This window comes from Molothrus ater, chromosome 5, assembly GCF_012460135.2.
Source record: "Molothrus ater isolate BHLD 08-10-18 breed brown headed cowbird chromosome 5, BPBGC_Mater_1.1, whole genome shotgun sequence".
NCBI classification, from domain to species: Eukaryota; Metazoa; Chordata; class Aves; order Passeriformes; family Icteridae; genus Molothrus; species Molothrus ater.
Genome location: NC_050482.2, coordinates 37,530,970 through 37,557,588, shown reverse-complemented (window position 1 = coordinate 37,557,588; position 26,619 = coordinate 37,530,970). Strand labels below are relative to the sequence as shown.

Here is a 26,619-nt window from a genome sequence, read left to right as displayed (position 1 = left end):
ACTTAAAAATATGCAACCAGCTAGACAAGATACACATACTCAGACAAACATAACTGCTAGGAAAATGGTAAGGTTCTAAGTCAATCCAGCCTTGAAGCACACCATCTACCAAATCCTAGTTTAGATCAGTAGCGTCGCCTAATGAGTGCCTGTAACACATGCATACCATTCCTGACTTCTCATGTCAGCTGGAAGGGCCACTGAAATAGGTTAGGACTAAAAAAGGCAGGTCAGGCAAGAACAAGGATTCAAGAGAAAAGAGAAGAGATGGGGGAAAGAAGGACTTCCAAAACCAGACAAAATTCTGATCTTCCCACAGTACAGTATCACGCTGCCATATTACAGTGAAGGCAGCCTGGAAAGTGATTCATACAGAATGGCAATGCAATCATTTGTTGACAAGCAGTTCTACTCCAGTCAGCTCTTATGACACTCTTTCCTGCTGGAATGCCTGCTGCCTTCACTTAAACTACAAATTGAAACCATTATGTAAGAAATAATTCACATAAGCCCTGCTATCAGTTTTAACAGTCACCAGCTTTAAAAAATGTATTGTCTAAGGCTGAGTTTAGCTGACTCTCATCCTGCTTAAATAAGGAGTACAAAACAACAAGCAGGAATTTTTAAATAAAATATTCTAAGTTATTGGAAAGATACAAAGAACACAAAGATACAATAACTTTTACTTCATATAAAATGCAAGAGGCAATCACATAAAGCTTTCATGCAAATGGATTAGGATTTTCCCTACATGTACTTGTTTTGAGTGGGATTAAGTTACTCTTCTTCAGAGTGGTTTGTACTGTGCTGTGTTTTGGATTTGTGAGCAAAGCAGTATTGGTGACACAGGGATGTTTTAGCTATTGCTGAGCAGTGCTTACACAGGGTCAAGGCCTTGGCTGTTCCTCATGCTGCCCCACCAGTGAGCAGGCTGGGGGTGCACAAATGTTGGATGTGGACACGGCAGGGACAGCTAATGCCAATTGACCAAAGAGAGCCAATACTGCATGGCAGTGTGCTCAGCAATAAAAGCTGAGGGACATAGGAGGGACATCTGGAGTGAAGGTGCTCACCCACCAAAGTAACCATTACATGGGTATGGCTGAACACTCACCTGCCCATGGGAAGCAGCAAATTAATTCCTTTTTTTGCTTTGCTTGTCTGTGCAGCTTTTACTTTATGTATTAAACATTGTTTGCCTTTACCCTTTTGGCCAATTTCTCCACCCCAGCATAGGCAAGCAAGAAAGCAGCTGAGCAGGGCTCAGCTGCACAGCAGCTAACCACTACATCACTATTGGCCAGCTATGGCAACTGCACATATGCTTTGAGTGTCCTATCAAGTTGACTACACAACACAACATGAACCTCCTTGAAAGTAACCTTTGACTGCTACCCAAGTTTTTGTTAGGCCATATTGTCAAGATAGGAAAAACCAAGAAGCCCCCTGACAGTCTTAGGGGAAGGGGGAAGAAGGGTAATTATTCTTTGGCAGTTTTGTGGGAAGGAGGTTGGAGGGGTTATTTGTCAGATTATTTAATTAAAAGCAAAACTCCAGTCTTACAGAAAATGTGATGCTACTTTCTGAAGGACTTGGCTTAAGATGCATGAAAACCAAGGAAAGCAGTCACAAGTGACCCTGCAGCCTGTAGATGCAGAATGCTGTTGCCAGTTGCCATAGAATGCTCCAATTATGTTACACTGATGTTTACAAGTACCTCCTTCTAGAATTCACCCATACGCTGTGATGAGGCCCAGGGCAAAGACTGCTGACATCGCCTCAGATACAAGAAGGAATAGTAGGAATGGATTCACTCTTTTGGTGTTAGCATCATAGACTTCCCATTCCTCCCACTAGAAGGCAATCTACAAGTCACAGTGCATGGTACTACTTCACCACAAAACAGAACATGAAATTCTGCAATATACCACAACAGCCTTTACAGGAAAATAAAGCTCTTTCCAAAAGGGACACTGAGAATGAAGCATACAGAAATCTTTTAATTTAAGTCACCTCAGTTTGTCTGTTTCTAGCAATTTACATTTAGTATCTTGAACACAATCATAACTGTTTAGTAAAGATGCAGCACACAAGGTATAATTTTTGACTCTTCAATTTATTGTCAGAAGAGGAGTTAAGGATCTTGACAGACAAAATCTGCCTGGAAAAAACGTTAGGAATTTGCATCCATTTGCTCCTCTTCCTGGAAACAGCAGGCTCTCTACAATTAAATAAAACACTGAATCTGCTGCAGTTATAGTTTCTCCATATCCGTCCCAGAAGTGCAGCATTCTTCTCTCACATACAACCTACAGTCTTGTTCCATCAATTTGCTGCAGCTGACTTCACCTTGCCTTCTCCAAAGGTTCATGATGCACTGTTAGGTTAGAAAATGACAAAGTCACCTATTTCAGACACTCAGCATAATCACACTTGCAATGCTGTCATAAAGGGCTCTATGCCCTTCAAGGGTAATGGAGAGTAAGATTGAAATCCTCACAGGAGACCGATACATTAATCCAACAGATATTCAGCATCTGAGTGAATCCTAGAGAGTGATGCTGTAAACATCAATACGGAGCATATTAAAGCATATTATTGAGTTTGGCTTGTTCTGAAAGAAACGGGATTAGTCCAGGACAAAAATACCATTGTGCAAGCTCCTTTTGCTACCACAGTCTCTAAACCGTTTCAGTAACTAACCTGTAACATTTTATTTGTCATCTCAGGTTAAAGATATTCTGACCTTAATACCTAGAAAAACAGTACCCTACTGCCTTTTGCATTTTAAATATGTAATCCATTTTCTATTCTTTTGTCTACAAATACGCAGACTCTTGGAAATAGACACTGCCAGCTTTGCAGCACAATTAACATTAGATTTGGCCACAATAATAGCAAGGAATCTCTCTACAGTGAGCACATCACCATGCCAACAAAGAGCAGGTAAACCAGGAGCTCACTCCCTCATCTTGCTGTCATTGTAACTCAAATCAAAGCTGTTTGAAGTGGAAATGCAATTAACAGAAACACGATCTTTTTTCCTCTTTGGAAATCTCCTTCCCATGAATAATGGTGGTAGATACTTAAAAAGCCTTTAACACATTCTCAAGGTTTTTGTGTTAACAGTAAAACAGTTTTGTTTTCAACAGAAAAGGTTTAATTCAAGAGCTACTTAATAGACCATTAACAGTAATGTTGAAAGACAAAAGAAATTCAGCTCTTAAATACTGTTCCAAAGCCCTAAATTGTCTAGACAGTTGTGGTCATATTACTAATGTGGTTTAAAAAGTCCCACCCTTCCACATGAAAGTCAGGTACATTTCACTTTCAGCAATATAATCAACCTCATGGGCACAAATAACCAGGAATAATGAATGTGTACCTGTGTCACAGTCTGTCCACTCTCTCCTATGACTAGCTGAAAAGAGCCAGGAGTAACTGTTCCTTTGGCCAATCCTTACCAATTTTAATTATTCTATATATACCTTTTTCTAAATCAGTTGCCCTATGACTGCTGAGAAATAGTCATGAAAAAAGCATGTATCTGACAATTTTTTCCTTGGCAAGATTCAACATAATTTATATTTTATGCTGCACTATTTCAGAATGCACACAACTTCATTTTGAATGATCTCATTGAATAAAACTTAACAGAAAAGTTCATCTTGAGATAATGAAATTATAATACTTGAGCACAAGGAATCAATCTTCCAGATGTCACAAAAGCACTTATTAATACCATTAATGTTTAATACCCATGTTCATAATGATCATTTAACTTACTTTCAACAAAACTGGAATTGGATCAAGCTCGCTACAAGCCCAAGGTGTCTATTCACTCTCAAGAGAACATAGAACACAATGCGAGGATTAATGTCTCAGATTTTGTTCTCCTGTGACAGCCCATCACATGCTTCTCTACATGAGAACTTTAGCTACTTCTCAGTTTCTCAGCTTAAAAGATTTAAAACAAAACAAAGGCAGCAACTTCATCAAGTTAACACAAGATGCTCCCCAAGACATCATGTTAAAAAGTTATGACTGCTGCCTTGGATGACAGATGGCTACTGCTGCTAGACCATAGAAATAAATGTACCCAACATATCACCGTTAAATTTCACTTTTAAAACACTTGTGACAGTTTTGGGTTTTGGTTTTTTTAAAAAATGATTCCGTTCTCTCCCTGGAGCTCCAGTGAGAACTCTGAATATAACAGTGGAACAAAACCAAAGGCAAGCATGGATGATTTTTTTACTATTCCTCTGAAAACAGTTTTTCAAGTACAGATGAGTGGCCTGCTTCTGCTTTCAGAAACACAGTGGAGACTTTCTGTGAACTAAACAATTTTGCTGTAACCAAATATAAGATGACAAAAAGTTCCACACACATTCTAACATCTGCAAGATGAAGGGCCTAGACAGTACAACTTTTAAAGCTATCTAGATGCTCTTGGATCGTTTAAAAAGTCAGTGAAAAGTATTCTTTGTATGAATAGGTACTAAAACCAAACACTACAATTTTTACTCCAGCAAAAGTTTCTGCAAAATAAAAAACAGAGACTGACTATTTTTGATACATAATATGCCTAGGGCCCCAGGTCTTTGTGAGAACTTATGAGGACCATAATGGATAAAAAAATACAAATACCAATAAACTCTTTTCAATGAGCCTAACCACTGTTTTCTATATGAAATCGTAATGTGATTATAAGAAGTTATTATATCTGTAGCTCGTACTGTATGAGCATGTTAATTTGTGTCCAATCTATAGATTAAGATGATAAAGCACTGGAACAGTTCAGTGAGATGTGAAGCAACATACTTATGGAATAATGTGAGGAGTTTGCAAGCTCTTGTTTTTCCTTGCTGAGAAACAAAACTGAGCACAGTATTTCACTAACATTGTTTTATTTCTGTGTAATCTAGTGTCAATAAAAACATGTCGAAATAGAATTCTAAACTCAAACAGCATATATGAAATACAGATGAGTTTTTAATGTTTTTGTCCCATTTTTCTCACCATCATCTTTAAGATTTAAGGAACAATGCTCTCAATTTTCATGTATGTTGGAACAATAACATAACTATTTTTTTTTTTCCAGGAGAAACTGGGACTTGGGGAAAAAACCAATCCAAACCAAGAGACTGAAAATAATTCTTATTATATTTAGCTACATCTTGCTTGAACTTACTGACCTGCTTGGGGCAAGACTTCTAGGAGGCTGATGAGTGGCCCCTTTTAAAAAAAATGTTGTGGCATCTTTCTTACATTAGCACTGAACTAAAACGTATGGAAAAATCAGCAGATACTTTAATCTCAGTGAATATTAATAACTGAGGACACAGGATAGACAATAAGATCACCTTTTTCTACATGGATGTGATAGGTTATGCTTCTATAAATGCAAATAGCTACATCATTTTAGGAGGAAAAGTGTATCTTTTCAAGAACACTGAATTAATATAGCAGCAGCATTATTTATTTTATTCTAAGTCTTATGCTATTTGGTGGGTTTATTTTCTACCTGACATTTCAGAGCTATTTCCCTTTATGACAGACTCTTTTATAATATAGCCCTCAAAACCTAGTAAATGCTCAAATAAAGGTGTGCCTGAGAGGACACAGCCTCAAGCTGCACCAGGGGAAGTTTAGGCTACATATTGGAAAACAATTATTCATAGAAAGAGTGAAGAACCACCACAGGGAGGTGGTTGAGTCACCTGGAAGTGTTTAAAAAACACTTGATGAAGCACTCAGTGCCATGGTTTAGCTGATAAGGTAATGTTGGGTCACGGGTTGGACTTGATGATTTCAAAGGTCTTTTCCAACCTGGTTTATTCTGTGATTCTGTGAATTCTCCTTCTAGCCAGGGAAGTGCTGCCTGGATATCACAACTTGATCATGTTGACAGTCCCCCTTCCCTACAATAATAACCATTAGGGCTACAATATGAAACTGCAGTCCTTGTGGTGAGAGGTCAACTCAGAGCTGTTGATCCCTGTATGAGGAGAGCTGAAAAGAAGTGTAACAACTCAGCTGAAAGCACAGATCAGCCTGAATCTGAGGGTTAAGAAGGACAAAGATATTTTAGGTTTTCAAACATGCAATGAGCAGACAAGAATAGAAGTAGGTAACTTGTGAAACCACTTCTGCTCTCAAACACACTTTCATACTTCTATAAGAAGCAGCTAGTTTGATATTGTGCCAATACTTTAATTTCTAAAAATACCCTAACGTGAGTATTATAGGTTTCACTCCTACTATTAAGTATTTAGAGCAACAATAGCAGAGTCAGACATCTGTTTCAGGAAGCTAAACTCCTTACAGGTCAAAACAAAAAGTGAAGGAAAGTACATACTTGCTATGCTTAAACTGGGCCTGTGTCACATGCAGAGCTGCAAAGCTGCTTTCACTTCAGACAGGGTTTTTTTAAGAAAAAAAATGCAAGAAAATCTTCTTTTAAGAAGAAAAAGGCTGAATAGCTCTGCAAGATACATAATGGTTTAAGCATTCAAATTAAAAATACAATAATAAAAATCTTACAGAACTATCTCAGCTCATTAAAGAAAAGTGATGGTGGTGATGGTTTCTGAATGGCAAAAAGGAGCAAACTAAAAATATTGTAACAACTTTCTTGTCTTGTAAATTAGTGTCTGCTAAAGGATTGTAGAACAAACAAATTTGTATAATACATCTGCATAAAGAGAGCAATTAAATCTGCACTCAGTTTACTCCTACAGTCCTCCTTCAGTATTAAACTCAGTTTCATAGTAGGACTGAGACTGCAGAATCAGAGATAATGGAAGTTAGAGACACATTCTTTCTAACCCATAAATCGATCAAACCCTTATGTTTACATATATATAAATGTTGCCAGCTTAATTATTACCTATGGAAAATAAACATCAGTACCATTCTCTCTTCCAACAATCTGTCCAGCAACCACCTATATCTACAACTTACCACAATTCCTCCCGTATTTTTTATACAATGATCCCAAATCTATCATAACAGCAATTTTGTAGAGCTTACTCTGAAATCTTCCACTACTGGATTTAAAAATACAGTTTGAAAAAAGTTTATCTTCTACTTTACACAAATAAAACAACCTGTTTTACTGTTTTTAACTGATACCGACAAGACAAATCTAACATTCAAAAACAAACTTACTGTGTGGCTTTGACAATGTCCCAAGTGCTGTAATCATCAATGTGGCTTTTCCGTCCAAGAGATTCACTGTATCCATGGTTGTAATGGCTTTGAGGTTTTATTTCCTAAAAAAAGACAAACTTGCTTTTAGAACACCCAAATCAGCAAGTTTCGGAGAAAAAAAAAATTATGAGCAAAACTAAAACCAGTACATTCAATGTATTACAAAGCCACCTATTACAAACAATTCAATGTATTACAAAGCCACCTAAATAAAAGAGTGGTACATTTCTACATTTTGGAAAGCAGGCCACCATATCCCCCAGTATACTTCTCAAACACTTTACAGAAAATAAACTCGCAATCACAGGGTTCTGCCAAATCCTACACTTTTTTCCTACTTGTATTTTTACAGAAGGCAAACAAAAACTATGACCAAATTTCTTTTGGTTTGGGTTTGGTTATTTTTTTGGTTTACTTTGCTTTTATAAAGGCAACATAACATAGGTAGAAAAGCTATTTGCCATAAATTGATGAAGTCTTACACTGTTACTACAAATAAATGTTGCACTTCAAACAGCAGAGGTTATCTGTGGATGTTTAAGCTGTGGGTCTTGAATGTAAATGGCATGACCATGATGTGTTCTTCAGCAGATACAGCTTTCTGACTTAATTCTGTTGATGAAGGGCAACACTTCCAGGCTCAGTGCTTCCTTTAGGTGGAATCTATATTCAAACACTACTGATATATCACTAGGACAGAAACACATGGTTTTTCTTTAGACACGTGAAAGCTCAGCAAGCTGAAATTGAACAATTAATTTTATATATCTTCTGGACAATTTTGTATGTGTTGCAGATGCTATAGCAAATCACCTCTGTGCATCAGCCATGCTAATAAAAAAAGCATGAAAACTGCAACACAGGTGAAAAAACAAAAAAAAAAGAAGCAAGTCCTCTACAAGTTCTAAAAATGCATTTCAGCTGATTTCATTAAAATATATTGTTTACTTTCAGTTTTCCCCAACATATACTTCCAGTAGAAGAATTTTTATCATTCATCTATATCTGAGAAAACTTTTAAACACCTTATGAAAGGTGTTTAATTAAAACAGTTCCAACTTCCACTTAGTCACTGAAATGAGCAATCAACTTGTTCATTATTATACTATACAGATTTAAAATGTTTTTTAAAAAATAAAGACAATAGAGTCAAGACAATGATTATGTAGTGCATCTAACCTTAACAAGGATTCATAGTCATGAATCTCCACTACTACCTCTCCCTAAAGATGCATGTTGCCCTGTTAGCTCAACTGACTAAGAGATGTCTTACAGGGAGGGAGAATTCCAATTGCCAGTAGGAACAGGCCTTCCTACTTCTCGTATTCTCTCAGCTGGGCAGTAATTTCTGCAAAAGGAGATGTTGGGCACAATGAGAAACAACTTCATACTGTGCCCAGTTGTGGCTAGTGAACCAAAGTGCTTTCTTGCTTCCTGGGGCATTACCCAGCTCTCCTTTGAATGGATGGGATTTTAAGTAAACTGCCCTCTAACCCACAGATATTACTCATCTTGGCTGCTATTTTAAAATATCTATTTCTACTCTAAAATTATTACATACATTATTCTTTTAATGAGGCTAGAAAAAAATTAAGTCTGAAACCCACATTTTAATTATTTCTAGATTTCAATATGCTGAAGTACCACTTAGGCAGAAGTCTAAAAACTTTGGATATCAGTTATAACTTCAGAGTAAACTATCAAGAAATTAGTCTAGTTGCAAATATGAAAACTCTCAATATTTATGTAAAAACTGAGTCACTTCAGTTGAGCATGTTTGTATTCATTACATACACTATGCCTATTCCAGACAGAAGGAAAACAAATCCAAGTAAGAATTTCTAATGTATTGAGTATATTTTGTTGCCTTAATATAGTAATTTATAGTTAGAAAAATTATGAATATTTATACACTAAAAAAATCTTTCAAGAATTTGAAGCATTTAGAACTTTAAAACCAGAGCACAGTTAACACTGATGACTAGTGCAGTAAGTCTTCATTTTTAAAATAAGACTTATTCTTAGATATGACTTTTCTTCAAAAAACCAAATTTTTCCATTTCACACAGTACCTAAGTGATCAGCAGATTATATCTTTTTGTTTGACCACAATATTATTCTGCAGCATTTAATTTTTCTTTCCTAGTGTGAAAAATTACCTAGATGAACCAAATAAGCATTGCCAGCTCAGCAGGAAGGTTGCTTTGTTGCCATCTCTACAGGAGAGACAACCTAAAAATGTAACAGGGCATCTGCTGTCATCCAAATCTTACGTTGCAACCAATCCTCTTACAATTCAGAAACATAGCTTTGCTTTGTATCTGAAAAAGGCAACAGCTTAACCAAACCTTTTTTTTCCCCAGCTACTAGATAAGCCGGAGATAAGATAATTCATGGAGAGAGCTGAGTTCATATCTTACATTTAGGAATAGTTAAAACAATTCCTTAATCCCCAAAGTTTTATGAACATCACTTCCTCCAAAATCATACCTTGGAGTTTTCTATATTACAGCATAAACTGTGGGGAAAAGGATCATTTTAGAGAAGAATATGCAAACACTGACCACTTTGGAAGTAAATCTTTAACAGTAAATTACAGCAAAGCACATAAAATCTGAACACTCAGCCAATATAGTCAATTCTCTGCAGCCTGGACACAGATTCCCAATCTTAGACTTGAAATTTATTACTCATTATTATCTATGCAACTTGACAGTTGCATGCTGGCTCACAGTAGCATGCTGGCTACTTCAAGTGCCATTCTGGGGGGTTAACTCTTACCTGAATTATGAGTGCCTAGTTGATGACTGTAACCTGCACAGTAACCTCTGGGTTCCTGAGTCAAAAAGCTATCAGGAATCAGGAGAAAAGAAAACCTGGATTTTATGAATTACAGTAATCCTTGATTCACCTGGTGATGGGTCATTTGGACCAAGGCAATGCAAATAATGCTGTTACACACTATGCTGGGCTGACAAGGCAAAAATGAAGGAAGCAAGGTAGCAGCTAGGAACTGAAAACAATTGTTTGAGGGCTCTGAAATTTCTGTGCAGTGCTAGGACACCAGAATATAAATGCAGAAAAGCAGATTTTCCTAATTATTCTAGAAAGAATGTTTTAGAAAGAAATAACTAAAGACTAAGAGAATGCAACATAGGCTTACGCCACTAACTGGGCAAGTTACCAAAAATAGGAAAACAACTGACAGCCTGAAGTAGGAGACCTTTAGAAGACCTGCAGCGAGTGAATGCAAACCAGCTATCTGCTCAAGGGGCCACATTCCCCATTTCACAACGTTTAGCACAGCAATTTAAAAGACTGCCATTCAAAAAACCTGACATATTAAACATAATCTCTTTTCATATGCATTGCTACCACAGGCAATGTTTTCAGCAGACACTGCCATAACACAGCCAGGCACCTCTCTAACTGGATGGCAGGCTGCCTGAACAAAGCTCCCTGTGCCCAGGCATCACACAGCCTGCTCAGCACCAGCAGGACCAGCTGCAGTGGTGCTACACTGGGGGGAGTTTGCCCAGCGTGCATTTTGCATCAGCAGCTGAACTAGAAAGAAATCACACCTAAGACATTACACAGTATCTCTTTTCAGAGTTAACAAATAATAGTAACACACAAAATAGAGATTGCTTCCTCCAACTTGCTGGACAGAAGAGAGCGCTCAACTTTTAAATTCTACCATGATCTAGATTGCCTGCCTCCCACTATTAGAGGAACAGAAATAAGCATAAAAAACTGAAAAATTATGAGTGTAGACTTGTAAGTTCCCACTTAAAAGAATGAATCTCCCCTAAATTCATACACCCTCACACAAATTTTAGGAATACACTTTAAATTCTTGAAACTACTAAGACTATTTTAAACATATGATATGACAGATTGATAATAAAGTAGCAACATAACATTTTGAGCCTAGAGTATAAACTGCATTCACAAATGGCTTCAACAACATTTCCTAAGTGTTAAAATATTTTCCCTTTTTTGATGAAAATATTTATTCCAGGAAAATTTAATTTTTCAATGATGATCCACTGTTAAAAAAACCTCAAGAGCCAGTTGAAAGACAGAAAGCTAATTGAAAGCCAAGTGCACTTGTCTTTTGCTATTTTGATCTTTTGTGACAATGGTTCTTCCCCAGCTGAGTCATGAAAACCTGTAAGAAGGTAGTAGAGCAGAGACCTGATGTCAATGATTTAAAATAGGCAAATTGCAAACACTAGATTTCTGGTTGTTCCATTCTGTTTCAAGGAGCCATTTTCAAGCAGGACTCAGTCAAAATTGTTACCTTTGCTAAAAGAGAAAGGTCATTCCTCTGCTCACTCTTTGCTCTTGGTTCCATGCTCCTGCTGCCTAACTCAAGCCAACTTTGGTACTTGGAGCTGTGGTCACACCACGCCCACTCCTCTCATGACAGGGAAGGGGCAGGAACACGAAACAGAAAAAAACCTCAACCTTTTAGTAGGACAGAGAGCTGAATCTGTCCTGTGAAAACACAGAGCCACTGACAGAGGGAAAGCAAGCCAACAGAAGGCAGCATGAATACTTCTGCACCTGCTAATTGTTAATTTGACTAAGTAATCATGGACAACTTACTTCAGTTTTTAAATAACCAAAAAAGTTGGGCTGACAGGTTGAAAAAATTATTCTGCTTAGAAATTGCTAGAGTTGTCTGGTGTGGAAGATTGCAAGAAAGACAAATTTCACTCATCTGCAAGAATGATATTTGGTTCTTCCATTCCTACCAAGGATCATTTCTAGATGAGCTTCCCACATCAGTGACTATCCTTTGACAAGGCCCTAATCACTCATGTGCATCTGTGACAATTTTGTCATTATTCATTAGTCACAAAATGTGCAGACTGCTTGCACAGATGCACAAGTAACACAACGTAAAAAAAAAAACCTCAAAAGAGAATAATGCTTTAAAAACAACGACAAAAAAAGACATGATTTGGTAAAAAAAGAAACAACAGAAAAAAAGAAAACCTCCTCTAGGAAACAGGACCAGTAAGATGGGGAAAGAGAAGATAATGCAAAATATGAAATATAACTCCAAAGGCAAAAGTATGAAGCACAAGGGAGAGGAGGGGGGAAAGTGTTTATTCTCGGAAGCTCTGCTAGTTTCAGCATTCCTAATCAGTCCTCCTCCTAACCAAATTCATAAGTAAAGTTACACTAATTTCCCCTCAATATTCAAAGTTCTTAATAGTTTCCAATAAAAAAGCCTAAATGAAACAAGCTTAAGGAGGATTTTGAGAGTAGTATTTACAAAAAAAAAAAAAAAAAAAAAAGAAGTTATGCATGAAAGAATAAGATGACCAAGGCTGAATTATTCTGAGATAGCAATTTCATAATTCACAATTATACATAGCAGGCGGATATGAATAGGTCAATATGCCTGCTTGGACATAAGGAAGGGAGGAAAGAACTGCTGCTTACAGCTGCCACACATGGCTCTGGGAGCACTAACAGATGGCTAGCACTGCTTTTCCTTTAACGTTATGCAATGTTGCTGCAAGGAAGAGATACCATGATCAAAATCAGACACTCAAATTCTGAATGGGGACCAAGATCATTGAGACTAAAAGAGAAAATACTAACAGGTTTCAAAATATTAACTTAGAAATAGAAGTATTACCTTCCATAAAATATTGCATACTATTGCATCTGTTTCTTACTAGAAACAAAATAAATTTCTTCTTTAATTGATGACTACACTATTTTCATATCTGGCTGTAGTCAGAGAATCATAATCAAATTGGAAGTGACTGCAAGTGTTTCAGGGAAGCTAAATAATAACCCTGATGTATGTGTGTTACATTTAGCAGGGACTACTGGAGGTTAGTACCTTCCCCCATATCTGTGTGTTCAATTTCCCTGTACTTCATTTACTACAGTCTAGTGGTTTATAGTTTTCTCTCCCAGTTTTCCTCCTGCTTTTAAAAAGGTGCAAGAATCTATACAGACAAATTTATATATAGTTATTTGCATATTATAAACACCCACATTCATTTATATACACAAAGACTAGTCACTCATGAACTAACATTAATAGAAAAATGCTCCCAAAATAAACAAGCAAATTGATCAAACACAAATAACAAAAAAGAGACACTGATGGTATTTTAGTATTCTTAATGAAAGATCCTCTTCTAAAGATCCTCTTCCTTCCCCACCCCTTTAGCTAACTCTGCAACTCACGAAGTTCCAGAAACAGAGGCTAAAATTTGTTAGAATTATAGAAATCACAATGAACCACAACCACGGGCTTAAGAAGAGCAGCTTTTTCTTCTCTCAAAACCAGTTTCTCCCAACGTTTACTGCTGCAACAGTTCATCTAACTGTTGACTGTCATGCAGTGAGAACAGTCTGATCCTTCTCATATTCACACAACACCTAGCTCAGAAAGTTAAGATTTCTCTAGGGCTATGTTGGTTCATAACTTTGAGGAACGAGAATGTTCAGCAGCTATGAGCTGTTAGATTGTCTGGACCAGGATGATTCATACACACCTTCAGTTTAGCTAATCCGTGCTAGAAAATTTCCACCTAAACCAGACTACTTTCTCCATAGGAAAAAAATGCCATACACTTGTTTTATTAACTGATCAAATTATGCATTTTAAAAAATAGTTCAGTGTTTGGCTTGCAAATATATACCATCAGACTTGCCTTACTTTGATCCTTAACCATTAACATTAGGATTCTCCCTGCCCCTATTAGAGCACTGAATTACACAAAATGAGTATGACATGATAAAATAACCTTCCATTCAATGGTATTTCTGTTACTTTTTTCCATTACTGTGTACATTTTACTGCATTTTGTGAAGTCTGTTAGCTTACTTCCTGTAATTTTGGTCTAATTGCCAGTTTCTTGACTAAAAGAAAAGATGCATTTATGAAAATCTCTAGAGAAGCTAATTATAGAATATATAAACAATGTTAATAAATCTTTGCCTAATACTCAAACTTTTTTTTAATCAATATACAGCTTAAGAAGACAATGTTTCTTTAAAAAGTGGAGAAATAGATTGAGAAAAGCCTCACCTCAAACACCATAAAGCAGTCCTTTTGCTGCTACAGATTTCCACCCACATGCAAGTCAGGCATCACACAGAGACCATAATCCTGCATACTCTCCAACACAGATCTAATTTTTTACATAACGAGTTAGAGATGCTCAACTAGAGCCCTTAATCCAACCACTCTATGCAGAGGTCAGAGCTCATGTGATTTAAAGCACAGCTATAATGATAAGTTTTGTTTCTTCAAACCAAGCACCCATAACCAGTCAACTGTTTTCTAATATTTTCCTTGAAGATGCTCCTAAATTGAACAGTGTTATACTTTAGGAAGCCATAGCTTCACAAGTAAGCTTTTCAAGAGGCTTTGTATTTGCACACAAAGCAAGCACTATTTAAAAGAGTTACATTTATCAGCATTTGTAATGGTTAAAGAGCTTAAAAACTTAAAATGCTATGGTGTAAAGCTCACTATAAAGTTTTTGTTTAGTCAGCAACTTACATTAACATGTACATTTATCTTTCTGGCTTTCTTTTCGAGGAGTGTGGCATTATGTTCTTAGCCAAAAATCTCAGGACTTTGGCAAAAATGAAACTATGCTTTTTCCAAGTGATTTACACAGGTCTAGGTCTCACAGAAGCTTACAGAGCCATTGACCTAAACAAAAAAATCTCTGAAAGACCAAGCTTTAAGAGTCAGTCATGAAATTAGTGTAAAACCATTTACATATTTCACTCTTTTAAAGTGCTAAACTTCAAAAATGCATCCAAGATGTGTCTAGCCCAACACTGATACTCAGTTACTTGGAGAAAAAAGTCCTCCTTTTCAAATTCACAGAAAAGGATATTCTTAAAAGTCTTTTTCAAAGGTAAATGTTTTTTCCCATCAAGAATTAGATCACCAGCAAGTGCACACAACAGAATTAGCACTCAGCCTAGCTACAGATGCCCTTTTCTCCGTGGCAGATACAGAGAAAAAAGTTAGTACAAGTTGTGCTCAACCCTTACAAAAAATTTCAATTCACCATTCCCATCTCAACTTTCTAGCAGTCCATGGAACCTCTCATCAACAGCCAGTGGAGCAAACTCCTATTCCCACTTATAATAAATAGAGGCTGGTTAACCCACCACAACTAGGAACTGCATGAAAGGTGTTTCAAGTCATGCTAACAGACAATCTTCTGCAGCAAATGAGACAGCTCAGTGAATCCATGGTCTAACACTGCAGAGGGGTCCTGTTCTCTCCAACTCCTCACTTTCCAAACCAGGACTGACAGCTCACCATCTACCTTTTGTCAGTGCTTTAGTGCACTTGACCCTTCCATGAGTAGGCTTAGTGAACTAGCAGAAAGTTATTCACAGCAGTTTTTTTATGGATGCATTTTCCACTGATTTACTTCTCTGAACTGACTCATCCTGGGACCAGAGAAGCATCACTGGCATATGAGTGCACCTGGAAGCACCTAAATCACAAACAGCTTAAGCCAAGCTAAAAGTAATCTGCAATCAGGCAGGTGATCACACTCCTGGTCCTGGCTGCACCTTCTCCACTTCCTCTTACCCATTCTCACAACAGCACAGCAAAGGTGTCAGACCAGGCCACAGACCCACCAAGCAAGTGCCACCCCAAGTCACCTACTGGCCACACAATTGCAAGAGCTCACCCCAAGAAGGGGGAGGAGCTGTGTCAGTGCTCCACCATGGCTTGAGACCAGCTTCAACTCAATCATAAAAATCACATCCTTCAGAGCCAGCAATGCAAGTGTTCTCAGAGTATGCTCTGATGTCCTCCCTCCTTCTTGAGTCATCTTCTCCTGATCTTGAGCAGCTTTCCAAGCTCTGACCATGGCATTCCCACTACCCTCCACTTTTGGAACCTCCTCCCTCATAGAGAGAATCAAGGAAACACTTCTACATACCTCAAGGCATCCTGCAAGTGTAGGAAGAAATTACTAGATCTCCAAATTGCACAATTGTAGTCTAATGATACACTACATACTGGATGTGACAGGCCCAAAGCTTCAATTCAGCCAGACTCCCTCTGACTTCACAAAAAGCTTTCTACTTTGCTTCACAGTCTCATTTGTAATATACCCCAGTGTTTATCTCAACTACAAGGATACCACAAAAGTCAAATCTTTATCTCATACTGTCTTTGAAAAGCCACAGAGGACAGTGTGCATGCTGAAATATCACTTACTGAGGCTGCTCCTACCTAAACATGTCAGTACCAGTGGCAACATTGTTCAGTTTTCAAGCAAACAGCAAACAAACATTTTCCTCCTTAATTCTGTAAATTTTCTTCCACATTCATAAAGTCTTATTACTTCCCTAATCAAACAGGCAAACACAGTGAAACAAGCACTGTTGAAAGACTAATCTTCTGTGAAATCTGAGAGAAATAAGGCCTGTGCTTAATGAGTAAAAGCAAACTGAATCAACACAAATTTGGATCAAACCAGACATTTCTCTCTTATGCATTAAGAGGGCCTGTCTCAAACCAAATTTTTAACTTTAAAATCAATTACTGCCCAAATCAGAAGATACACAGAACAAAAATTTTAAACGGTTGAAAACTAGTTTAAGTGTTTTACCCAATGCCCAAGAAGCCACAATTTTACCATTGAGAAAAAGACGAGAGTGGTGAAAAACTGCACTATTTAAAAAGGCCACTGTAACAAAACAACTGCAAAAAAATCTTGTAAGAATTGTAAGTGAAGCATTGGCAATGATGATGACAAATTAGAAAAATATGAAAACACAAAATGCCAGCAAAAGGATACAATACCTCCCTATCCCTAGAAGGGCAAGCACCATCCTAGCAATAAAAGAAATTAACAAAAGTTGCCAAGATTACAAAGTAAGAATAATAGAACTGCCAATAAAAACACAAACCCACAAAATTTGAAAATGTTTGGTAAGTGCAGAACAAAAAGAAAATTTAAATTGCCCCAATAAAATGCTTTCTATAGACAGTAATTATTAAACTTCTGTTAATTACAGGTTGTTTGGGTCAACCATATAGTCCAAAAGATGTGAATATTGCTATTCATTATGCCAGAAGAAACTCCTGCAGTCTGGATACAAAATGACATGGGTTATAAACAGCTAACATTTTAAGTTCTTGCTGGCTTTTCTAGGTTTTGATATAAAACTGACAAAAGGGCAAATACTAATATAGCAGACTACAAAGACTAGTACCATGGCTTCACAGGAAACTAAACTTGTCACTTGATTTTGATAAATTAGTAGCAATGGTCGAACACTGTTAATGTCCAAAATGTTTGGGTTAGTAGTGTCTGATATTTTGATTAAGAAATTAGAATACAATGAAAGTTAATGTGGTCTATCTTGCATGTATAAAAGCTACAGGTGAGCAAGCTTTATTCTTATGATTTGCTTTGTGACCATTATACCTACTCTCCTTGTTAAGGAATATGCTCCAAGAAAACCTCATTCTGGTTATTTCAAGCTCCAATTTTTGAACCCCCAGAGAAGTGTCCATGTGAAAATACTAAGCATCCTTCAGAGGCTGTACCTTGACCCACCCTATTTCATCACTGCAACCCAGAAGTAAACAACAGTTAGAGATAATTCTTACTGGGAGGGGAGGGTGGGGAGTGTGTGGAGAGAGAAAAGGGGGAACAAGTATTACTCTCTTTCTGATACAACTTAGGGAATGTTGGGACAGGACAAAATTAGGGTTTTTTAAATATCAACAAAAGCCAAGTCCTATCTAAAATAAGGACCTATCCTAGAAACTACCTCAAAGGGTTGGTCATTATCTGAGTACAAGTTTCCAGTGAGACACAGTTCCCAACAAGACCAGTGCAAATATATCTGTGGGGAACGATGAGCAGGAATCACAGGATGGCCTTGGTTGGAAGGAACCTTGAAGCCCATCGAGCTCAACCCCTCTGCCATGAGCAAAGACACCTGCCACAAGAGCTCAGACCCCTTCCAGCCTAGCCTTGAAAACTTCCAGGGATGGGTCATCCAGAGGGTGTTTGCTGCCAGAGCCAGAACAGTGCACTGCTTCCAAGTTCCTGCAACAGCCACTGCACTGACAGCAAAGCCATCAAAACACTGAAAGAACAAATGAACACGAGAGACTCAAAGGGTCAGGAGGACTGCAGACCATAACAGTAGTGTAGGGATCTGATAATCATCAGCATATTAAATAGATACAGACAGACCTATATTTGGATAGGTATCTTGCAAGATGTAATGAACAGAAATAAATTAAATTCAGGCTAGAAACATGTTTAAGTCTTAAACAGACTAATTAAATTTGAGGGCAACTTTCCCATTTATGCAATATGACCTATTAACATAGGATTTTATTTTCTTTTTTACTTTATAATTAGCACTCTGGCAATAAAAAGAATTATTTAAAAAACCTTCAGCCTGTGATATAAGGTTGGATTAGATCTGCAGTCCTCTCCATACTCAGCCTCTGGAGCTACCCAAGATACACCAAGCAAGACTAAACCTTCAGTATGAAGCATGCTAATTTGTCTGAGACTTCACAGATCTGCTGTCCTTTCTAAGCAGTATAGTAAGTGATACCTGATCTTTAAATGAGCTCACAAATGCAAGACTAGTCTCTGGAGTGATCCTGACTAAACAACACAGTAGGTTCTGGATCTGTACGGGACAATTAAGAACAATCTGCACTCCAGGACAACCTCAACAATATCTACAGAACTCCACAGAGAATAGAGCTGGATGGTAAAGTCAGGCCTTTCACTGAAATTTTGAACAGAAAAAATTAGAGCAAAACTTACAATAGGTTTACTTGCTTTCTTCAAATCACCAAGAAGGAACATAAGTATATATGCTTCTAACTTCCTTGGTAGTTACAAACTGAACCACAAGGAGAGAAACAAAGATAAGAATGATGGCTTCCATCTGGAAAAATTCCTGTCAAACAGAGGCTATAACTGTTAAAATTGCTTTTCAACTTTGCAGGAAGATCGTTCTTGGACAAGATTTTTTTTAATGCCAAGAGGAATCTGTAATAAACAATAACTTCCATCTTTCTCAAATATATCCACCACCACCTGATAGCGGTAAATACACTACACTGACGTAGCAAACCAGATCTTCTTCCCAGTAACAGCTCTTACAATTTAGGAAGAGAGGCAGCTCTCAACAGCTGCAATATCTTTGGCAGTTAGGGCCATACTAGACACGTATCTAAAATATTTTTCAAATACAAAGGAGCATTACAAGCAAAATCCATTTTCTAAGATTCTTCTCCCTCCCACCCCTTGAATTTCAGAATAAAACATCCAAACCTATCATCACCTACCACAGAAGAGTTAGGAATTCACTCTTCTTTAGAAGATCCAAGGAATTTAAAGTTAGGTCTGTTGGCCTATAAAAATAATTAAATCTGAGGACAACAAACATGATCAGCATGAACAATATTCCCATAGCAGGGCTACACTGTATAAAAGGAAGCAGAGCTTGCTATTCTGTCGCCAGAAACCTAAACACTGGGAGAAGGAAACAAACCAGCAGGGAGGGAGTCCTTAGCCCAGTGTTAGCCTGCCATGGCAGGGTGCTCTGCATCCCTTCTAATGGAGCTACCATATCACACTGCAGGTCATCTGAGACCTACACCCATGGGGCTCCCTTTGGTCGACCATGCACTTCCCAGTCCTGCTGAGAATTCCTAAGAATTCATGTATATGAATCAGAGTCACTCCAACACAGTCTACACTCATCTACATTCATATATTTGCCACACCACTCAGTTATCCATTTGTGGAATTAAAAAACTTAGATCTGGTCTATAGAAAGATCCCTGAACTCCAGCTGAAAGCATCAACAGCTGGATAATCCACTACTGCCCTCCTTCCTTCACTACAATGATTACTCACCCTCCACGTTTACCACTTGTGCTTTTCAATTTGACCCCATTCAACTTCACTTTCCAGTCACTGGATCTTGTTAAGCATAAACTGAATAAAACACTGGATTTCAGTAAGAAAATATTCACAAAGGGGAAAAAAAGATACCACTCACTTTTTCAGATAATGTGAACAGGGCTTTTGCAGGCCTTTTACCTCTGTAAGGCATTATTAAAATAATTTTGAATTCTTTCCCATACTCTTCACTATTTAATATTTTTTAAAGACAAAACTTCATCATTAGCATTGCCACATGTTCAGCCAAAAATCATCTCCTTGTTCTTATACATTTTTAAACAAAGCATTATACTGAGAACTTCTGCTGAACTGCTTGTTCATATTTGTATCCTATCAGTCAATAACTTTTGGGATACAATCCCATGCATATGCTTCTTACCTTCAGTGCACTACTTTGAATATAGCTGCTCTAAGGTGTGCCTTGCTAATATTTTAGCATAATTTCACATGAATTCTATATGGTTTTCTACAGTTCCATCCTCCCTGCTTCGCACCCATCCATCTTGTTTGTCTGCAAAATTATTGACAATTTTGATATTGCATCCAAATCATTAAAGAAAAAAATCTGAGTCTAGTAGACTAACTCCTTCAAGACTTTTAGGAACAATGAAATTCAGGAATAATCCTAACAGCTATTACCAAGATGGATCAGTTAGCCAACAGTTCTCCAAGCATTTATCACATATTATAAGATCCTCCTACAAGTACCCCATTTGCAATCAATATTATTTGTTGTACTTCACCACTAAAATTATCTTCAGAAGTTTTGTTGTCCCACTGGCAATCTTACAGCTAGAAAGATGGGATCTACCCTGTCACACTAAACTGAACTTGTAATAAAGCAGAATAAATATCATTGGAAAGAAGAGTCTATTACTTAGGTTCAGCTTGCATTCATGAGGGAGGCAGCGAGGAGGCCCAAGCACTCAGCACAGTACCACACAAACCCCCCTCAAAAGCACTCCCGCCATAAATTTCCTAAAGCATTCACATTTCCATTCATTTCTACCTCTTCTTACCAAAATTACCAAATCGCTTTAAACTGAGTCTTTCACAAACAAATAAATAAACAAACAGATCTCCCAGCATGACAGTATTTAAGTAATTTTCACTATTCCTTCAAAGCTCTTTCCTACAACACTAATATTGTATTCATAGTATTTCATGGCAAAATTCAAAGCCTTAGAGCCCAGATAAAAACAAACACATCCCTTCAAAAAAAAAAACCAACAAACAAACAAAAACCTGCAAAAACTTCAAACAATTTGAAAGTAATCCAAATTAGTCAATACAAAAAGACTGTAAGAAGCAAAAGCCTCATTAAAAAAGGCATACAAAAATACCTGGATACCAAAAAAAACAACAGCATGAAGCAAAAAAAAAAAAATGGTTAAGATTTTGACAGTCCTATAAAAAGCGTCGGTTTTAAATGTACACAAATGTTGAAACTGATTATATGCTCTAACGTCATTACTTACATAAGGACATGGTGCTATTTTCTTAAAAAGTGGAAATCACCATGTATTAGGGCCCCTGACCTTCAGAAACGACTGAACACAGATGCAGTGCATTGTTCAGTGGGCAGGTCTGTGCCAGTACAGCTCCGCTATGGCACACAATCCGTAAGTTTTTAAAAGAGCATCTCTGGAGGCTCTTTTAACAGCCAGACACTGATGTGTCAGCACCAACATGAAAAACATCCTTCTCTTTTAAAGTTTATCTGTACAAAGACTTTAGGGAATAAAGAAACACTCACTGAAATCCATATAGACACTATCTTGTGAGTAAGATCTAGTCAAAAACTCAGCATTTCTGGAAATATCGAATAAAACTCCCTCCAAACTAGTGAGGTTGATTGCATATTAAAAGATTCCAGTTTATATTACAGCACACAATATATATTAACTTCCGTTCCCATCTTTTGGGCAGACATTCAACTTTATGCATCAAAGGAACAGTATAAAATTCTACCAGATGAACTAGCTAGACTACAAATTTAAATTGAGATATTTTCGTTTGCTATACAGTAAGTACTCCAAGTTAACAAACACTAGTCTTCAATCTTTATAACACAATGAATTTCTGACAAGCTGTAAACGCTTTTTATTCCACTTTCCAATCTTAGATTGCCTATTTAAAGTTTCCACAAGTTAAGAACACTTCCTTTCAAAGAACATCAATATCCTGCAGTCTGGATCAGTACTGAAAAGTTGTGTCACTTCTGAAAATCATCAGACATCACTACCGAGGGTACTGCATTTAATCTGACTCCAGTTAGGCTGCAAAAACGTGTAGCAACAGTCTACACACATCCCTTAAAATAAATCCCCAAAAAACAAACAAACAAACCAAAACCACAAAAAAAAACCCCAACCAACAACAAAAAACTCGAGACATTCACTTGGGGTTTATTGATAGCTAATTACCTCTCAGAACAGACTGGTCTATTCGAAAGTCATGAGCATAGTTTAGAGAGGTAGAGCAGGTAAGGTACCATGTACAGAGGCCTATACAGCCTCTTCAGTCATCAAATAAACTAACAGTCTTTTAAGATACTGTTTAAGGAAAAGATACCATCTGTTTGGCAAAAACTGGAGCCTGACATATGCACTTATCTGTTCTGTAGGCTGAAAAATCAATTCTTACAGTCCTTAACGTATCAGGTGACAAGTCCAAATGTAAAAGCTTTTCTAAACTATTTAAAATACCTTTCAAAACAATCATGCTAGTCCTCAAGAATACACACATGCTGCTGACAAAGGTGGGCGGCACAAAAGAAGGATAAAAGAAAACGGCATAAAACGACCTCTACATGTTACCTGTAAACATTCCTCCCACCGTCAACACTGGAAAAAACCAGACCGCTTGCTCTCTAGATAAGCCCACGCCACACAGGGAGCGCTGGGCTGGATGGGGCCAGCCCCGACCTGCGGGTGAGCTGCAGACCGGTGCCATCAAACCCAAGGGAAACGCTAATTCCTGCGAGCCGCTTTCCCCCGGGCAGCCGGGCCGGGGCGGGCTCCGAGCGCTGCCGCTCGGGCCGGTGCGGCGGCACCACCCGGGGCGCCTCTGCCCCCGCCGCTGCTTCCCCCCGGCTCGGGGGCGGCCGGGACTGCCGGCGAGGGCCGGCGGCGGACCTTGCACCGCTCCCCGCCATCCGCACCCGCCTCCCGGCCCGGCCTGGCCCGGCCCGGTCCTGCCCACCCAGGCCCGCCACCGCCGCCGCCGCGCACACCCAGGCCGGCGGCGGGGGGCGGCGGCGCCGCACCTCCCGCCCTCCGTGCACCCCGCCCGCCCGCCGAGCCCCGCTCCCCCCCGCCCCACGGCGGGACGCCGCCCCGGCCTGCGGCCCGAGCCCCGCTCCCGCGCCCCGCTCCGTGCGGGCGGGCCGCTCGCACCTCCGGGTGCAGGATGGGGACGCAGCCCGCCTCCTTCTCGTACTCCTCCAGCGGCGCCGCCATCTTCCTGCCAGCCCCGCGCCCGCTGCATGCCGGGTAGTGCGCGTGCCCGCCGCGCCCCCGCGCGCCGCCGCTTCCTCTGGCGGCCCGGGCGGGAGGGACGGAGCGGTGTGAGGCGGCCTGAGGGTGCGGGTTAGCTACGGGTGTACACACAACACACACAGATATATATATATATATATATGCGTCGTGTGTGGTGTACATATACCTACACACAGTGTGTGTTGTGTATGGTGTATATATATACACACACACACAGCGTGCATCGTGTGTGGTGTACATATACATACACACAGTGTGTGTTGCGTCGTGTGTGGTGTACATATATACACAGAGTGTGTCGTGTATGGTGTACATATACACACAGCGTGTGTCATGCGTGGTGTACAAATATACACACACAGCGTGTGTCGTGTATGATGTACATATACACACACACACACAGCGTGTGTCATGTGTGGTGTTCATATACACACACACAGAGCGTGTGTTGTGTATGGTGTACATATATACACACACAGCGTGTGTCATGTGTGGTGTACATGTACACACACACACAGCGTGTGTTGTGTATGGTGTACATATATACACACACAGCATGTGTCATGTGTGGTGTACATGTACACACACACAGAGTGTGTGTTGTGTATGGTGTACATATATACACACACAGCGTGTGTCATGTACCTGAGTGTGTGGGGGTGTGTGTGTGTGCACCCCCCTGTGTCTGCGGAGACACCGGTCCCAGTTCTCCTGGAATGGATACTCAGTATAGCACAGGTTTACAGAGATAGCCCTAATAAGGAGTGGGGTTCATTACAACTTGGAATGTGAGCCAAAAGAGAGCCCTTCACCTTCTGCCTTTAATGGAGATTTGGTTCCATACTAAGCAGTGTCTGTCCATTTTTCGTTGGGGGTTAACTTCATGCCTGCTGGAGTAGCAAGGAGAGCATGGGAAGAAAGCAAGAAGGTTTTAATTAGGTTTTTGCTCCCAGCTGCAGGAATGTTTGAACCCTCCCCCCAGCAGGACTCCCTGAGGAATCAATTCCTTGCAACCATTTGTGCCCTACTGGGCCTGTGGTTCCTCACATCCCGACCAGATGGCTGCAGATTTGGGGACAAGTGACAAAATAACTCTGTTTAGCTGGTCATTTCTACTCTCACAGGCTGAATAATGTGCATACAGCCAAGATCAGGAATCCTAAAGCGCTTTATTTCTTTTTTTAAAAAGTAAATTACATTTTAATCAAAAATGGTTTTGCAATTACAGAACGTTATTGCTGATTTGACTACTGCTCTATATTGCTATATCTATGGTGCTCTCATTTGCCTTTGTGAGAAAGGGACCTTTGGATAATACATTTTGTTGTATCACAATACATTAAGCTCATAAGCCTAAAACCCTACAATGATATTCTCTTCATTACTCTTTCCTATCTCATGCAAAATGTAACAGAGAAGCACTAATAAAATCTGACTGCAGCATTATTAAAATGTTAAACCATAAATGTCTTCTTTTTAATGTATTTGAAATCAAAATTGTGAAGAAGAATGACATAAGATTTAGAAAGCGAGGGTGTGAAACAGGTCTCAAAGCACATCTTTGAAACCATAGGGGCTGAAGTGCTAAAAGAGCAGAACAAGACACTGAGTATACAGGAGAGGATCTTTTTTTAACTGTCTATATTATTAAATGTACTAGGGCTTAGATATAATTTGCAATTTGATTTGCATGAGGAAGAGGGTTTTCAACCCCCTACAACCTCCAGAAATAGAAATCCTATTAATCATGACAGTTCATCACTCCTTTTTATAATAAAAGCAAGGGTGATAAAATAACTAAAAATCTTTATAGTATTTTTACTATTCAGATTATTTTTCCTTAGAACACTGAAGAAGTTATGCTTTGTCCCATAGCTCTGAACTGGATTGTAAACAAATACTCTGACATCTGTCAGATTTATAGCCTGTTCTTCACAGATCTATACATTTGCAAACCAATTCTGTTACCAGATATTTCTGTACAGAGAATTTTTGCTGTTTGAGCTGGGGCCTGATCTGTGAGTATAGTTCATGTGCAGCCTATTATATCTTTCTTCAGAACAAGTGTCCCTTTTACTACCAAGTAACAGCAGAACTGGAATATGGGATTGTGCTACTGTGCCTCTGTATTGGAGCTCCTCATTCAAAAGCTAGCAGTGCTTCAGAAGTTTAAAAAGTTTTCCACACTTCAAGCATTCCCTGTCCTTTCCTAATCTACATACAATCTAACATAATTACATGGAAATGTGATTCTTCATTGTTTGGCATTGTCATTACAGAGATGTTATGGTCTGTGCAGAGGAAGCAAATGGCAGACACAAACCCAACAATCTGCTACAGTAAGAAAGTTTGCTCCTATTTCCCACGAATCTAAAAGACTGTAAGGTTAGATGTTTTTCTGGACTCTGCCAAAAAAATTACTATCTGACCTTAAGCAAGTATTTCACTTCTCTATAATTTACTATGCTCACTTGTAAATCAAAAACTCTGTCATCTCATTCAGGGGGGTACTCTGGGAATTTATTACCGTTGCAGAGCAGTTTTATCTCTCTGATTAAAGATGCCTTGTAAATGCCAGGAATTGTTGTCCTGATCAATGGCAGGAAATGCTCTTCCGTGTGATTGCATTGAATGCTCCATAGGCTGATGTGTGAAGTGCTCTCCCTATTGACCCAAGAGGTTTTATCCAGCTCTACTTAACTAGGCATGCAGTAGGGACAAGTCTGTAATATTTGTTAAACACCACACACACTAGAAAATTATTTTAGGTCATATTCTCACAAAAGGAAAACAGTTCAGCAGTACCACATTCACACAGATTTTCTTGCCTTTGTTTTCCTTTATGTTAATCACTGTGAAAAGGGGCATAAGGTCTGGAGACCTTTTAATTTTCAGGTAAGCCAAACAACAGCCAAACTGGGAAGTAA

At 38.7% G+C, this 26,619-nt stretch overlaps 1 protein-coding gene across 1 annotated transcript in view; it reads right to left on the bottom strand.

Moving 5' to 3' along the window:
* ZDHHC17 (zinc finger DHHC-type palmitoyltransferase 17) overlaps positions 1–23,666 on the bottom strand; it is a 66,442-nt gene extending 42,776 nt beyond the window's left edge. The window contains exons 1-2 of the mRNA XM_036400735.2: positions 23,591–23,666; positions 7,174–7,277 (exon numbers count right to left, since the gene is read on the bottom strand). Of these exons, the coding sequence (XP_036256628.1) occupies positions 7,174–7,277; positions 23,591–23,653 (167 nt within the window). The 5' untranslated portion in view covers positions 23,654–23,666. The remainder of the gene's footprint in view (positions 1–7,173; positions 7,278–23,590) is intronic.
* Positions 23,667–26,619: the final 2,953 nt, after the last annotated feature.